At 43.2% G+C, this 17,500-nt stretch overlaps 1 protein-coding gene across 1 annotated transcript in view; it reads left to right on the top strand.

Moving 5' to 3' along the window:
• Positions 1 to 17,500, top strand: part of RASSF8 (Ras association domain family member 8) — a 41,913-nt gene that overhangs the window by 17,624 nt on the left and 6,789 nt on the right. The window contains exons 2-3 of the mRNA XM_082253390.1: positions 13,199 to 14,088; positions 16,388 to 16,526. Coding sequence (XP_082109516.1) covers positions 13,199 to 14,088; positions 16,388 to 16,526 — 1,029 coding nt within the window. The remainder of the gene's footprint in view (positions 1 to 13,198; positions 14,089 to 16,387; positions 16,527 to 17,500) is intronic.

Genomic DNA, 17,500 nt, shown 5'->3' with positions numbered 1-17,500 from the left:
ATAAATAAAATCCAGCAGTGATGGTGGGCATCCCTCATAGTGGGTACAGACCCAAGAACGTGTATAAATGTTGGGATCCCCTAATAATGGGTACAGTAGGTGTACAGGAAAGGGAACTCGCACAGGAACTGTGGGAACTCCTAATAGGTACAGCCGGTTTGCAGACATGGAAAATCAGAATGGAGATCTCACCATTCGAGTCCCTAAATGATAGAAGAGATTAACATTTAACATCATGTCCCACACGGTCGCCCAGTCATTATAGAAGGATGCGTGGCCAACAGTGGCACCACATTAATCCAAGTTAAAGAACAGCCTGCACTCTTTTAAACACTATAATTTAAAAAATAGGTGTTGGTTTCATATGTGCGGAAGCCACACCGCCTAATCTGGTCTCCTCTGTATAGTGTGGACCCTGATACTAATAGTGCAATGCTCCCATCCAGGAACATGCATAGCAATAGATCTAGATCTGCATCCACCAACAGAGATATCCCTCTGGGCCCTTTAAGGACACTATAAAACCATTGGTGTCCAAAGTGTGGCCTGTGGGCGAGATGCTGCCCTTTTCTATCCTTTATACTTGGGACACAATTCTTCCAACTGACCCCAACAATGGGGCATGGTTGTTCTCATTGACGGGGACAATGGAGCGCAATTCCACTGACACGAACAGTAGGTCACTATTCCTGCCACTAACATCAATTGAGGGGCCTATTCCTACTACTACTAATACCAATGATGGGGCACTATGCCTCCCACTGACGCCAATGACGAGGCACTATTTCTCCTACTAATACCAATGATAGGCAACTATTCCTCCCATTGACACCAGTGATGGGGCTTTGTTCCTCCTACGAATACCAATGATAAGGAACTGTCTCACACTCCAATGATTGGACACTATTCCTCCTACTGATACCAACGATCTGGAAGTATTCCCCTAACTGACACCAATGATGGGGCACTATTCCTTCCACTAATATCAACCAGGAGGCACTATTCCTCTACTGACCACAGTAGCTGTGTAATTTATTTTACGTCCATTGACCACCAAGCCTGAGTTATTTTCTACCCCCACTGGCCACAATCTGCCCCCACCCCTAAAGTCTGAGAGACTATAAACTGGCCCTTTTTGGGGAACTCTGCTATAAACCGGGAAATCAAGCCTTTATATGCGGACATCTTTAGGTAAAACCTAAAAGGGTATTTTGAAGGAAGGGGAGACAGAGGTGGCTTGCTTTTTATTAACTCTGCATCATTCTACATAGTTGTAATAGCATTTGTTTAGCTTTTTTTGCAGCCCCGCATCCATTAAACTGCAGGAAGTGTTCTCCTTTATTCCAAACTCTGCCACTTTGAAAGTACGCACACACAGGACATCATTATCCAGGCGGCCTCACCATAATTTCCTGTGCCTAATCATTAAGAGAGATGAGCGCACAGCCTTAAAATAGACTGCGCAGTCCCGCTGTCACACAGCTGTCTTCATTCAGGAATGAAACGCTTTCTTGCATGGCTACAATGCAATTAATTACGTTCCGTTCCTACAAGGACTTCACTGAGTAACGCTGCTTCTACTTTCTGCAGGCATTGCGAGGAAAGCGAGTGATTCAGCATGTAAACTTTTTTGCCTTTTAAAGCCCTTTCTGTCCTTTAAAAAGGGCCTTCTGTAACTTTACAAAACGATACGAATCAATCCCTTACATGTCATAATCTACTGCAACAATATCCTTTTCTTGAGTTCTCTAGTCCATTGACTTTGCCTAGGCTGCCTAGATGATTCTATCAGTTTGCTGCAGGCAGGAGGAGGGTTTTCCTTAAAGCGGAGTTCCACCCTAAAAAAAAAAAAAAAAAAATGTAACAAAAAATACCCCTAGGACAGTCAGGGCTGGTGCATTTAAGCAACGATAGCCTCTGACCTGTCCCTGTTTAACTTACCTGTAAGAAGAAAAACTTACCTTGAAAATGTCTTGTCCAGCGCTGCCATCTCAGGTGTGGGCAGCTGAAGCCGGAGCGTCCTCTTCGTGTCCTCTTCCATGATGTCGGAGACCCAGAATGCCCTGCTTGTCACTTCCGGGGCAGGCGCGTCATCCCGCAGCTGGTTCTGCGCATGGCCAGAAGCTGTTCAACAGGCCTGCACCGGAAGTGACGAGCGACACCGGTGCTGGCGCATTGACTCCTGGGATCGATGACGCTCATCTCCCAGGAGTCAATGCAAAGCAGAAAGTGACGTCGGGGACCTCGGCCGCAGAGGGAGGAAGTGGAAGGAATGTAAGTTAATTTTCTGAAAAAATAAGGTAAGTGAAAGAAAGAAATTATCCAATTCTTTTTCAGGTTATTTTATGCTAACAGAAAATGCAAAGTTGAAAAATAGGCTGGAACTCCGCTTTAATCTCCTCCCCAGTGATCAGACTGCAACTTAACTTTTTTTATGCAAGACATTGTACAGCTGTGCAACGCACAATGCTGCTATGCAGTGACATTAATTAGGTGTTCCTTTTGTACACTTTAACTAACTAACTGTCAGACTTAAGCTTATATAAACCTAAATTTCAGTTAGGTTTAAAATGTATACATTTACAAAACGTCCTGTGATTGCCTGCACTGTGCATGCCGGCTCTTCCAATTCTTCAACAATTAGATTCTGCTGGGTGACCTTGCTGGGAAAATGTCACAATGCTATTGGTTGGCTTCTCGCATGCTCTTTATTTTGACGTTGCAATCGCAGCTGAGCATGATGACTTTACAAACGAATCGTAAAACATGCCAGGGTCACCAAGCAGACTTCAATAGAGAGGGATCAATACATCCTTGAACCTCTGTCCCTACTACAGCATTGTATGCCAGGCTGGTAGTAAATGCAATAAAGTGTTTGTAAGGTAAATTAAAAAGGTATTTCTGGCCATGAAAGTAAGACAGGCAGCAGAGCTGGAGTTTTTACATGACTAATATATAAACCGTGGAGGTTCTGATGATCAATATTGTAATCCCAGGGGTGAGGGTTCAGGGAGAACAATTATCAAAGGCATGTACACTCCAGAATAAAATATATCCTCCGAAACCTCTCTACGCCGGTTTTCTGAACCTTAACTCGGTAAATAGGATTCAGCTCCATTAGATCTGCAGGTTGAGCCCCTTTGCAATTTTGTTTTCTGAAGTTAATTGTCATCAGCGCATGCATGTCAACAATTTTCCTATATAATTATGTGTGTATTAAATATAGTTTATGCATGTTAATTACCTGTAACAGTCTCTCTTGTGTAGACATCCAAAAGTCCAAAGACTGCTGCTGGGTTTCGCCATCTTGGATGTTATGTTAGCAGCCCCAACAGACTCAGAGTTGTCACTTAAGTGACACCCCTCGTACCACCCCCCTAGCACCAAGAGTGCCCAGCAGAGTCATCGTTCCCAACCCATCTCTCCCCCCCCCCCCCCCCGTAGAGCCAGAGTTGCCCAGCAGAGTTCTCACTGTGCTGCCAGGAGTGCCCAGCAGACAAGTCAACCCCCCCCCCCCTCCCCACCCCACCCCATATCACCAGGATTTCCCAGCAGAGTCACTCCCCTTAAAGCCAGAATTGCCCAGCAGAGTTCCCACCGTACTGCCAGGAGTGCTCAGAAGAGTTGTCAACACACACACCCCACCCCCATACTGCTAGGAGTGCCCAGAAGGGTCATTACCCATGCCAGGAGTTCGCAGGAGAGTCCCCCCCCCCCCCATACCGTCAGCAGTGCACAGCAAAGCCCCCCCCCTACCACCAGGAGTGCCCAGTCTTCCCCCTGTAAAGCCAGAATTGTCTAGCAGTCCCCCCCCCCCCCATACTGCCAGGGGTGCCCAGCAGAGTACCCCCCTCTCCGGCGGTAAGGCCAGGAGTGCCCAGCAGACTTCCATAGACGTAAAGACAGGACAGTCCTCAAACCAGAGCATAGAGAAGTAAAGGAGAGCACCAGTAGCTAGGGGATTGGATAAGTACACCTGCAGATACGTTCCCCCTCCCCCAAAATAAAAATAAAAAAATTGTGCAAAAGTTAAGGGGGATGTCAGAAAAGTGGAAGTTTCCCCTAGGGGTCAAGTTCCACTTTAACTACTTGCATTCTGAGGCAGAAGGCAAATAAGGGCTGTATACACGTCTGGCCCAAAATAGTTAAAGCGGTGTCTGTTCAGTCTTGTGCCCTGTGTGTTTGCCCCATGTGCAGTACCCTCTCAGCACCCCCTGCCCTCCTCTACAGAGAGGTCCTGGCAATTTCAGGCCATAATCGAGCTTCGCTGACCTTTGACTTCCCCTCTGAAATCCATGTTTTGCTTAATTTACCGTGCTGTCCTTTAGAGGATTATTGCGGCCTCAGCAGGGGGATAACTGAAGTCTGATCTCTCTAAAACAATTACAGAAATTCCTGTCAAAGCGGAGGTGGGGGGTGTTCAGGACAAAGAATGAGCCCTGCTAAGAACCTGCTGATTTCTGGAGAACAAGCCCTACACTGCCCCTAGAGATATCTTATTATTAACGTCTCTATTTATATTGTGCTGACACTTTTACCACAGTCAACACCGAGCCTTTCACATCGGCCTTTCTGAGGTGTCCCCACCTCTGTTACTATTATTATTACTTTATATACAGTGGTGATCGAAAGTTTGGGCACCCCAGGTAAAAATGTGTATTAATGTGCATAAAGAAGCCAAAAGGCATCAAATTGCAGATTAGACATTCTTCTATGTCAACAAAAGTTAGATTTTATTTCCATCATTTACACTTTCAAAATTACAGAAAACATAAAAATGGTGTCTGCAAAAGTTTGGGCACCCTGCAGAGTTAATATCTTGTACTGCCCCCTTTGGCAAGTATCACAGCTTGTAAACACTTTTTGTAGCCAGCCAAGAGTCTTTCAATTCTTGTTTGAGGTATCTTTGCCCATTCTTCCTTACAAAAGTCTTCCAGTTCTTTGAGATATCTGGGCTGTCTGTCACGCACTTCTCTTTTAAGGTCTATCCATAGACTTTCAATTATGTTGAGGTCAGGAGATTGTGAAGGCCATGGCAAAACCTTCAGTTTACGCCTCTTGATGTAATCCCCTGTGGATTTCGAGGTGTGTTTAGGATCATTATCCATTTGTAGAAGCCATCCTCTCTATCTTCAGCTTTTTCACAGATGGCATCAAGTTACCATCCAAAATTTGCTGAAATTTTATTGAATCCATTTTTCCTTCTACTCGTGAGATGTTCCCTGTGCCACTGGCTGCAATACAACCCCAAAGCATGATTGATCCACCCCCATGCTTAACAGTTGGACAGAGGTTCTTTTCATTAAATTCTTTGCCCCTTCTCCAAACATACCTTTGCTCATTCCGGCCGAAAAGTTCAATTTTAACCTCATCAGTCCACAGAACTTGTTTCCAAAATGCATCAGGCTTGTCTATATGTTCATTTGCAAAGTTCAAGCGCTGATTTTTGTGGTGAGGACGTAGAAGAGGTTTTCTTCTGATGACTCTTCCATGAAGACCATATTTGTACAAGTATCTATTTATAGTGGAATAGTGTACCACAACTCCAGTGTCTGCCAGATCTTTCTGGAGGGATTGTGCAGTCAAACGTGGGTTTTGAATTGTTTTTCTCACAATCCTGCGAGCTGTTCTGTCTATTTTTCTTGGTCTTCCAGATCTTGCTTTAACTTCCACTGTTCCTGATGACTGCCAATTCTTAATTACATTTTGAACAGAGGATATTGACATCTGAAAACGCTTTGCTATCTTCTTATAGCCTTCTCCAGCTTTGTGAGCGTCAACTATTTTCAGTTGCAGTTTTCTTGACAACTGCTTAGAAGATCCCATGTTGCTGATTGTTGGGGCAAGGTCAGATGAGTCCGGGCATTTAAAACCTTTGAGATTGACATCACCTGGTCTTCCAAGACGATGATTGAGAACAATCCATGACACTGGCAGGTCTCAGCCTTGCAAAGGGGGGGGGGGGGGGCAGTGCATGCTATAAATTCTGCAGGGTGCCCAAACTTTTGCAGACGCCATTTTTTTTCTGTAATTTTGAAAGCGTCAATGATGGAAATAAAATCTAACTTTTGTTGACATAGAAGAATGTCTAATCTGTAATTTGATGCCTTTTTGGAGATTTTTCCATCTTTCCTTGGCTTCTTTATGCACATTAATACAAATTTTTACCTGGGGTGCCCAAACTTTCTATCACCACTGTAGCTCTGACATATTCCACAGTGCTGTACAGAAAACAGAGGATGTCACATCAATCTCTGCACTAGAGGAGCTTATACTCTAATGTCCCACCGTACTAACACACTTATTATTCGTATAGGTTTATATACTGTAGCTCTGACATTTCGCAGTGCTGTGCAGAGAACTTTGGGCCAGTCACACCCTTCCTTCTCTTCTCTGAGGAGCCTACACTCTAATGTCCCACCACCATCTCACACTGCTTATATACATTGATAAAGCTCTGGAATATTCCACAGTGCTACACAGAGCTAGTCATACCAGTCTTTGTACCAGAGGAACTTACACTCTAATGTCCCACCACCATCTCACACTACTAATATACATTGATATAGCTCTGGAATATTCCACAGTGCTTTACAGAGAACACAGAGCTAGTTATACCAGTATTTGTACCATAGGAGCTTACACTCTGTCAGCCCACAGCCACACAGTATTGGACATTTATATTGCTCTTGACATTCTGTAGTGCTGTACAGAGAACATTGAGTTGATCACACCAGAGGAGCTTGCACTCTAATGTCCCCATAACAAGTATGCAGACCAGACAGGAATGTCTGAAGTCCTTATTAGTCCACTTTTTTTGAGGGCCTTTGGTTTGGTGTATTTAAAATAAATATTCCTGTTTCCATTGGATTGGCTTTGATCGTGAGCACTATCATTTCAGCAGCAAAACTTGGCGTTTTTTTTTCCCCTCTGCAGTTGGCACCACTGGCCGCAACAAAGCATAAGAGTTCTGGTGCATGGAGCGTATGATAGGAAGGGGTACTTAAAGCAAAAAAAGGGGGACAATTTGGAACAAAATCAGTCCATGAGTTCATAAATAAAGATAAAATGAAGTCCCAGTATAAACTAAAAAGCAGCAGCAGCCATCCTAAGAATGTGTCTAACTCTTTAAAGACATGAAATTAAAGAAAGGGGGAGGCGCCAACTGTAGTATTAAGGTGATCCTTTTAATAACACCGGATTAAAAACACTTACAAAAAGCAAATACATTTACAAAAAGCAAAGTTCAAGGAGCACTTGCAAAAACGTTGCTTTTTGTAAGTGTTTTTAACCCTGTGCTATTAAAAGGATCACCTTATTACTACACTCGGTTGGCGCCTCCCCTCTTTCTTTTTTCACCACTGACGGCAAGCTCCCTCCATCGGGTGCCAAAATTTCCCACGCACAATATGTGGGATGCAACATGATGCTTCCGTGTTTTTAAACATGCAAAGTCACAGCCTCACTAACTTGGCTGAGAAGCATGTTTTCCTTATCCAAAGACTACATTTATTTTAATAAGACATTTCAGTAAGTCATATTTTTTACTATTTAGAAATCAAACCAACTTTGTATGTTTTTTAGGGGGCTTCTATTTTGGGTGATTAGTGATCAGACCCTCTTCTTTTTTTTGCAGGCTTCTTTTCCTAATTTTTACCTGTTGATCCTGCCAGTAACACACTTTTTGTCCTAGGGTGACAAGTCTTACTGCACTGTATCTATGAATAGCAACAATGTCACCCTAAGACAGGAATACAGAGCCCCCCCCCCTCCCTGATTACGCCAGGAATGGTATTGTAGTCCCCAGAGATGGCTGGAAATAATGTAACTGATAAGTCCGTAAAGGCATGGAGAGCTTAAGAAGTGATCAGCTGACCATTTTTCTGGCAGGATCAACAGATTTTTTTTTTTTTTCATTCATTTAACAGATAATAAAACACTTTCAATTGTGTGTGTGTGTGTGTGTATATAGGAGAACAAAAGGGAACAAATGCGAGAAGTTCACGGTTAGGATTTACTTAAAACTTAGAAAATTTTTGGCTGAACTTCCACTTAAAAATTATTTAACACTAAATTTTTTTATTCAGCCACATTTAAAGGCTATTCTATGCTGTAAAAATAAAAACGCTATACTTACCTTTTCTGAAACCGATCCGGTCTGGCCTCCAGCGGCAGCCTCTGTGTGCGGGAGAGAACCGACAATGCCTGGGAAGTGACGTCACCCATAGAATTACTATGGGGCTTCCGCTGTCGGCTGCCTCTCCTACACACGCCTACACACAGAAACCGCCGCTGACCGCTCGACGTTGGACTGGACCAGAGCCGCTACAGAACAGGTAAGTACAGCGATTTTTTTCTTTGCAGGGCTAAATAGATTAGGCTCAGAATGTGGCTGGGAGTAGGTTGTAGCGTTCGTTTTGGCTTCTACTTTAAACTATTGTTTTTAATTTAATAAGGGCACATTATTAGAAGAGAATTTTTTTTTATTTTAATCGTACATACCTAGGTGGAGGTTGCGCTCCGATGCTGCATCTGTCTCCCGCCAGCTGGAAGACTGAGAACTGAGCGATCAAACACCGCTGATCGCTCGGTTCTCAGTGCTCTGAGTCTGCACCCCCCTCCACTTAATCACTAGTTCCCCTAGCTGTGGAGGGGCGGAAGCGGCTGGCCCAGGCTCTAAGCGGTTCGCTGAGAGACTGAGCCAGCTGCCAGTCAAGGGTTCTGGGAGAATCCTGACTATATAGTCGCGATCTTTCCCCAGCCTGAACCAGCTCTGTGATGTCCGCTTCAGCCTGCTGTCTACTGAAAATGGATCACAGGAGTGCAAAACTAAGAGCCTTTGGAGTCAGGCTGCACATGCTCAGTTTGCTGCACATTCCTAGAGTTGTTGTGGTTTGGTTTTATTTTTTTTATTTTTCTTGGGAGAGTACATGTGATCAGCACAGGGCCAGTCAGCACTGTCCAGATAGAGGGTCAGGGGCCCTGGATCCTGATAGGACAGCTCAGTGCAGTATAAAAACTCTTCATACAAGCTTTACTAGGAACTTACAGAAGTCACAAGACATATATATATATATATATGTCATATATATACTGGTGATGAGGAAAGGTATTTAGCAGTTTATATTTACTAAAATAATTGCATTTGCATGTTTTGTGTACTGTGGGAGACTAAACTGAGTAAATGCAGTCCTGGGTTTAGTAAAGCCCCGTACACACGTATCGAATGTCGGCCGAACGATCGGCCGTCTTTTGTCCGGTGCTGTCCTGTCGGCTGAAAACTGCAAAAGACTGCACATGAATTTTGTCGGCCAACAACAGCCGACTGCAGTAGTGGTGTCATGTGATGGTTAACTTTCCGTGTGTTTTTTCTTTTCTGAGCATGCCCAGTCTTGCTATTCGGCTGTTTGTCGGCCGAATTCTGTACTGACTGGTGAACAATCGGCCGTTCTGGTGTTGGCCAACAAAAAATTTAATGCCTGCACACCCGATTCTGTTCGGCCGAAAAGTCGCTGTCGGTTGTCTGAAGCATCATACTAACAAGCCGACAATCGGCCGACCGTTCGGCGGCCGAATATTTACGGTCGACAATCGCTACGTGTGTACGGGGCTTAACACTTTGAGATTCACAATGTAAATACAGTGGCAACAGTTTCAAGCTTTTTGTTCTTTCTCAGGCCATAGGAAAATAGATCTGATACAATGTAACTGTAATGTTCCACATTGTATCAGATCGGTTTTTCACTGCCTTGAGAGAACAAAAACCTTGAGACTGTAGCCATTGCTTTTGCATTGCGAAGATTAAATAAATGTTTCACCATAGTGCTGAAATCCTTGTTGTGAACGTTCTGTATAATGGATCATTGGGCCAGACCTGAACTGATGAGTACCAGAAGGCTATTGTGGTATCTCATTTATAAATGGCTAAACAGCGCCATCTGGTGACAGTGCACATATTTTCTTACAGAATTTTCTGTACAGTGTTAAGCGCAGCAGCCAAAATGTGAAGCTTAAAGTGGTATTCAACCAAAAAAACAAACACTTATTATATTGCAGCTTACCAAATCTTAGATGTGATGGCTGCATTCTCCTTTTTTTTTTTTTTTTTTTTTTTTTATTAGGCTTTCTTCTATTTTCATTTGATCATTTGGCCAATAAGTCTGTCTTTCAAAAGAACAAGCTCTCTTGCAGAGGTATTATTTATAGGGATGAGACAAATAAAATAGATCATACCCCTGCCAGTGTTAAATGGTTTAACACCTTTATCCTAAAAGTACATCTAACGCTGCCTTTCCCCCAGACTAATAATATTGCTGTTCAAAGGTGCCCCCTGTTCTTCATCTAGAGTGGATACAGGAGGCATATTACTGGCACATAACCAGGTGAAAACAGAGGTGAGGAGCCTAAAAAAGAAAACAAGTGCAGCAACCATATCTAATGATTGGTAATTTGTAATAGAATACATTTATGGTTTGGGGGTTTATTCAATTTGTTTTTTTTGCTCCTAGAAGCTCATTGTCTGTGTCCATGCACACTATTTTAGTCGAAAAGTGTTTTTAAAGCTTTAGCTTCTAGGAGCAGAAAAAACACCTATTGGTTTTTTGTTTTTTTTTCTTTTTTTTCTTTGCATTTTTTTTGGAGCGGTTTGCCAGCAGAAAAAAAAGCAGAAAGCTGCTAAAAGCTGACAAACGCTATTATGAGTATTTTTTTTTTTTTTTAATCCACCGTTTTTCTGGCATTTTTAAGCTTCTAGTGTGCATGGAGCCTAATAATTAACATACAGGTCCTGCGTTCCATTCCCCCAGGGTTCTGTTTTTGTGGGGTTTACATGTTGTGCTGGTGTTGTATGTGGGTCTCCTTGGATCAATATTTGTCCCCAAAGGAGCTTACACTCCAGTGTCTGCACAACCCCAGTATAGACACACACACACCCCAAGGCAATTTTAGGTGGAAGTCAAGTACCTTACCCATATGTCTTTGGTTGTAGTGGCTGAGGCGGTTTTACAAAGAATATATACAGATTATTATGGTTTCCTGAGCAGTCGCTGACTGTCTAGATAAAACCTATGATTTACTTCTGTTATTAGAAGGACCAGCAGTACATGTTCAGGAGCCCATAACGTGAACTCTATTCATCTACCAAGTATTTGGCATAATTTTGGGTTAGGATTAACATTAAATGGTTCTCTTTTAGTGTGGAAACTGGATCTACCCTGGGGGGTTATACTGAACTCTTTCAACAGTCAAAGTAGAACTCAAGACAACCTAAAAATGACATATGTGATGCAGTCTGCCCCTGGTATTAAATGCACAGCAGCTTTTGTTTTTCTTATTCCCCCATACCATAACTCTTTTTGGTGATGCTGTCAGTAGATCTGTTTTTTCCACTACCTGTAAAAGGGTGACAATGCTGTTTATTCTGCTGTGAAATCACACAGCACTGTTGTCACCATGTAGACAGAGGAGTCTTAGATGGACATGTTGGTTGGCGCCTCCCCATGCCTAAGACAGAGTGACCCATCAGGTGCCCAAGCCAGCTCCAGAGTCAGCGTGGAGCTATACCGTACATGTGGATAATTATTTTTTTTTCAATGTTACAATAAACTGCCAGTGTTTTCATCGATTGACTGTAGATCATTGCAACCATCTCAATATCCAGTTCATGCAAAGCCTATGAGTCCTGTCCATTTATTTGTTCTCTGTTTTCTAGCATTGTTACCCGACAACAGCACAGTTGGGTTTTGACTATATTGTATTTTTTGTTGCACACATACTGTATACTAAAGTGGTGGATTTACAGCTAGTAGCGCCTGGAACCCAGCTCTACATGTATACTAGCCTACCCTGACCACGGCCGTGGGAAAATGCAAAATGCGGCAAAAACGCAAACCGTGTTTTTGGCGCCTTTTGCATTTTTCTGCGGCCAGGGGTCAAATTTTCTTTTCCTGAACGCAATTCTTCTGTGTTCAGGAGAGGGAGGTTAACCTCACCTAAACGCGGCTGCTCCTAAACTGCTAAAATCCTATGTGTACATGGACACACAGGCTTTTATGAATTTGAGTTTAGGAACTTTGGCAAAAAAAAACACCAAAAGCTCCCAACTTCAAGTTTAGGAGCTGCTAGTGTACATGAAGCCTAAACGTGTTTAGAAGAAGAAATGTCTGGTTAAAGTGTATTTTGAAGCAGATCTCCAGCCCCCCCTCCCCCCCACCAAAAAATTATTCAGCAGCTACAAGTACTGTAGCTTCTGACTTTTACTATTATTGCACTTCCCTGTCCAGGGATGCCATGGTGTCCTCAACCGATTCTTGAATTGGCTCTCAGGTGCTGGCGCCACCATCTTGGGTAAGGGAAACCAAGAGTGAAGCCTTGCGGCTTCACAGCTGGTTCTACTGTGCATGCACAAATGGTACTGCACTTTCTTAATGGGCCAGCTGTGGTCAGGGCCAAACTTCTTGCTGAGTTCGCTGCAGTGAACTGAGTGGCAAGTGGGAGCGGGTACCTGTCAAAACCAGGTGCCAAATGTGGCAGCGGAGGGGGGGAGGAGTTCCACTTTAAAAAAAAAAGATGGATATAAATGGATAGAGTAGGGATTGGTAATACCCCTGCTGAGTTTTAACTGCCTGTGTCCCATTCAACAGTTCAGTTTTAATTATGGTCTTTGTTCTGCAGACCCCACGGGAAGTGAGGCATAATCCCCTTATAAACAGTTGTCCTCAAAACCAGTTTCCACATTGGAAGATTTAAGCCTGGTACACACAGGCCAAATATTGATCAGTATTGATTGGTTAAACAGAAACTGGTCGACTTTCGGCCCATGTCGGCCGAAGATCCGACATCTGTTTAACAGGCATTCTGGAAAAACAGCAGTCGATCGGCATGTGGTCAGCGTTTGACAGTTTTTTTCGTTCAACCTAGCTTGCCATGGGCTGCAGAGTGTACCGGGATTTTCTGTAAACTCATGCTCCAGAGTTTGCGATGTGTGGATTTACATCAGTTTCTATGGACAGTGGTCAGCAGGACAAATTAAGACTGTGAATCTTCCTAGCAGGGACACCGACATCCAATAAAAACCTGATGGGTTTTAGGCCTTTCTAAACAACAAAGTGTTTTTTTGTTTTTTTTGTTGTTTTTTTTTTTTATAAAATGTAACTTTACTTTTCCAATTGGTTGTAACCCTTTTGCCTTTTTCTTCAAGGTCGCACGGGCAGATACACTCTTATAGAGAAATGGAGAGACACAGAGAGACATTTGGCTCCTCATGAAAACCCAGTGATTTCCATAAACAAGTGGGGTCAGTACGCCAGCGATGTACAGCTAATTCTGCGACGCACAGGGCCATCTCTCAGCGAAAGGCCCACGTCGGACAGTATAGCTCATGTACCTGAACGGACTTTGTACAGGCAAAGCCTGCCCCCTCTGGCCAAGCTACGGCCGCAAAATGACCGCTCCATAAAAAGGAGAGAGCCAAAGAGGAAATCGCTGACCTTTAGTGGTGGGGCAAAAGGACTTATGGACATTTTTGGCAAAGGCAAAGAGTCGGAGTTTAAGCAAAAAGTGCTTAATAGCTGTAAAACCACAGCGGAGGAGCTGAAAAAGCTGATACACCTACAAACGGAGAAGCTTCAGTCTCTCGAGAAACAGCTAGACTCCAGTGAGGCTGAGATCCGATACTGGGAGCAGAAGTACAAGTCGAGTTTGGAGGAGGAACTTGGAAAACTAGAGCAAAAAGTCAAACGTAACGAGGTTGAGATAGAAGAAGAGGAGTTCTGGGAGAACGAGCTTCAGATTGAAGTGGAGAGCGAGAAGCAGCTGAAGGAACAGCTGCAAGAGATGACCCAAAGGATGCTCCAGTGCGAGAACCAAATAAAGGACTACCAAAACAAAATCCACACCATTGAAAGCGGCATTGAAGCAGAGAAACTGCAGAGGGAGGTGCAAGAGTCTCAAATCAATGAAGAAATTGTCCGGGGGAAAATCGAGAAAATCAAAGGAGAGTTCGAAATCCAAAGTCAAGAAAGCCAACGGCTGGAAAATGGCAGCAAGGCAGTGGACAGGTCACTGGGACAGGCGGCAAAGCGGCTCTTGGTGAGTCGAAAAAATGATTTATTGATAATGATTTATTGATATCAACAGTTCAAGAGGTTGAGTTGGTGCCCCATACTAGCCCACACAACATCTCAAATTACACTAATAGTAAATATCAATGAAATGGGTTTTTCTGGCAGCCAGACTTAACACAAATACGTTAAAAGGTACAAGTTTATTGTAAAAAAAAAAAAAAAAAAAAAAAAAGTATAACCAAATAAAATAAAAAAATAAATGATATAAAATTCCATTCCATTTTAATATGCTATACCGTATATACTCGAGTATAAGCCGACCCGAGTATAAGCCGAGGCCCCTACTTTTACCACAAAAAGATGGGAAAAATGATTGACTCGAGTATAAGCCTAGGGTGAGAATGCAGGGTGACTGGCATGGTGCAGGAGAATGCAGGGTGACTGGCATGGTGCAGGAGAATGCAGGGTGACTGGCATGGTGCAGGAGAATGCAGGGTGACTGGCATGGTGCAGGAGAATGCAGGGTACTGGCATGGTGCAGGAGAATGCAGGGTGACTGGCATGGTACAAGAGGATCCGGGGTTGTGGGCATACTACAGGAGATGCAGTGCTGTGGGCATGGTACAGGTGGACCATGCCCGCAGCACTGCATCCCTTGTAGTATGCCCGCAGCCCTGCATAATGGCAGGTAGTGCAGCTGTTTCACTTACCTGTTCCAGAGGCGCTTTCATTTTAAAAATGGCACCGCCCGGCGCCGGCACGTCATTGCGCACGCGTCGCCGCCGCTCGTATACTTTCGGCTATTCCCGGCCTCTCCCGAGCGGCGGCGGCGCATCCGCAGTGACATGTATGCGCCGGGCGGCGCCATTTTTAAAGCTTAAGCACGTCGGAGCGGCCAGGGACTTTTTTTTTTCCTTGACTCGAGTATAAGTCGAGGGGGACGTTTTCAGCACAAAAAAATGTGCTGAAAAACTCGGCTTATACTCGAGTATACACGGTACTTTTCTTTCAGTAAACTTGTAACTTTTGAACTGATTTGTGTTAAGTCTATTCACCATGAAAATCCATTTCTTAGATATTTACTACTACTTTTACTCGCTGAGGTCAAGGGCTAGAATCTTAATACCAGGGCTGAAAACAATGGATTAGTTATGCTTTTGTAGATTTTTGGCTTATGCTTCATAAGTCAAGCAGCAGACAGTTAAATAAACAGTGTTTTTCTTAAGACTTTGAAGGCAACATGAGAAAGGAATAAGCAGCAGGTCTTCTAGTTTAGCAAGTCATATAGGAACATTTGTCAAAAATTGTATTCACCTGCTGTTCAAAGCGATATCATGTTCAAAGTTTAGCTTCAAGGCGGCCCGTGATGTCAGACAGGCTTTCGATAACAGCAAGCTTGTTCAGCTTGAAGTCCTTCATTTTTAAAGTAGATCTAAACCCAATTACTAAAATCTCTCATGGGCTGTAAAAATAATGACATATCAAAAGTTGATTTTAATCTTGTTAAATCTGTAGCTTTCACCAAAAGAATACCTGGTGATTAAAGGTTTTTGCCTTGAAGGTCTTTGTTAAGGGGGTGACAATTGTCTCCCAGTCATGTTCCTAATTTGTCACCCTGTCACATAAGCATCTGCTGGTGACTGCAGGATGTCATGCCAACACTCATTGTGCAGGCTTGGTCCACCATTGTCACATTTAGGAAGCTGGTCCAGAGCAATGATGGGCAGTAGATGTTGGAGAGTGCATGTAGACTAGAATTGGCTATAAAAGGCTGGAGGAGAGCTGCTGTACTGATAATGCAAGTAGAGATGAACAGATTATGAAATGGTGCTTTATAAAAAATTATCCATTGCTTGATACCTTGATACACAGTTCTTCAGCAAACTAAATGTCCTCTAGTTGGGTTTTATATCCTCTCTAATTTTGGACAACCTGTGTATACTATGGGCAACAAGGGCATTTTGCCCCTTTTTTTTCCCACTAGTTTTGTATTGAGAATGCTCTTACCTGGGGTTTGATTAAAAAAAAAAAAAAAAAATAGGTGGAGACTGTATTTTATGGAAAACAAGCCATGGTAATTGCTTGATGCAGAAACCAATCCGCTTCCAGGTTTTGTTGTCAAAGCTTTAATTGAACAAGCTGAAGTTAGAAGCTGATTGGCTATCATGCACAGCTGCACCAGATTTTGCACTGTCCAGTTTTGGTAAATCAAATCCTTAATGTTAAAGTATTAAAATAGGAACTCACTGTGTTGCCTGCAGTAACCAATCAGACTTTCCCATTAGTACCGACTCTTGATGTAGGATTTGTCTTTTCCTTTTCAGGAGCGCGAGCAGGAATTGGAGCAGCTGACCAAAGAACTCCGCCAGGTCAACCTTCAGCAGTTCATTAAGCAAACCGGCACCAAGGTCACTGTGCTTCCAGCAGAGCCCAGTGAGACTGAATTCCCTCAGCCAGAAAAAGGTACGTGCCTAATGTAAGGCTTCAAAGAGGTCTATGAATGTGACCTAAGTAGGCTTGTTTAAAGAAACCTCCCAATCATTTTTCATTTTAAGTAAAAGTCCTTCCTAAAGCCGGACATAGATTGATCGTTTTAATCCATCTATGGGCAGGTTGATTGTACCCAAGTCGATCCATCGATTGGGTACAACCAGCATGTTGGATTTTTAATAAAAACAGTGTTGCGCTAAACTAAAATCAGAATAATGAAATAATAAAGCAGTGAGTCCAAGTGTCAAAACTCATAACATAAGTGATCAGTCTAAAAAGGTTTTGAAATTCAGTCGAAAGGATTGCATGAGAACTTGGGGGCATACAATGCGATTGGAGGGTAAGCGTTTTAACCTCAGGCAACGTGGGGGGTTCTTTACTGTTAGGGCTACAAGATTGTGGAATTCTCTACCACAAGAGGTGGTTTCTGCGGGTAGTATGGTGGCTTTCAAAAGACTCTTAGACGTACATCTCAAGGAGAAAAACATTCAGGGGTATGAGAGATGATTACGGCCACACACACCTACACAGGTTGAACTGGATGGACTATTGTCTTTATTCAACCTCCGCTACTATGTAACTATATATTAAGTAATGAAATTCCTGTGCTCCGGATTCAAATTCACCGCCACCACATACAAGCTGTACCCTTACCAGAGAGCCTAGACCTCCTATTACGGGAGGTCACAGTAAGCTATTTCTTCCAGCAATACGGGTCGTTTGAAAACCTCTAAGGACGCGGTAATGCTCCACTACTCTCAAACCATCAAATCCGGTAGTTTACATCCCAATAAAGGATAAAACGCCAATAGTGTGAAACCTCTTATGAGAATGCCCATTCCTCCAGACTGACATCCACCATCAAGACATTTTGATATTTTCATAGCTCCTGCGAAAATTCAGCCCACTGCTTGTATCATGTCTAAGGAGTCTTAAGACATGATCTG

The sequence above is a fragment of the Pelophylax lessonae genome, assembly GCF_965119305.1.
Source record: "Pelophylax lessonae genome assembly, chromosome: 4".
Lineage (NCBI taxonomy): Eukaryota > Metazoa > Chordata > Amphibia > Anura > Ranidae > Pelophylax > Pelophylax lessonae.
The sequence above is the reverse complement of the archived record's forward strand: the minus strand, read 5'-3'. Positions and strand labels throughout refer to the sequence as shown.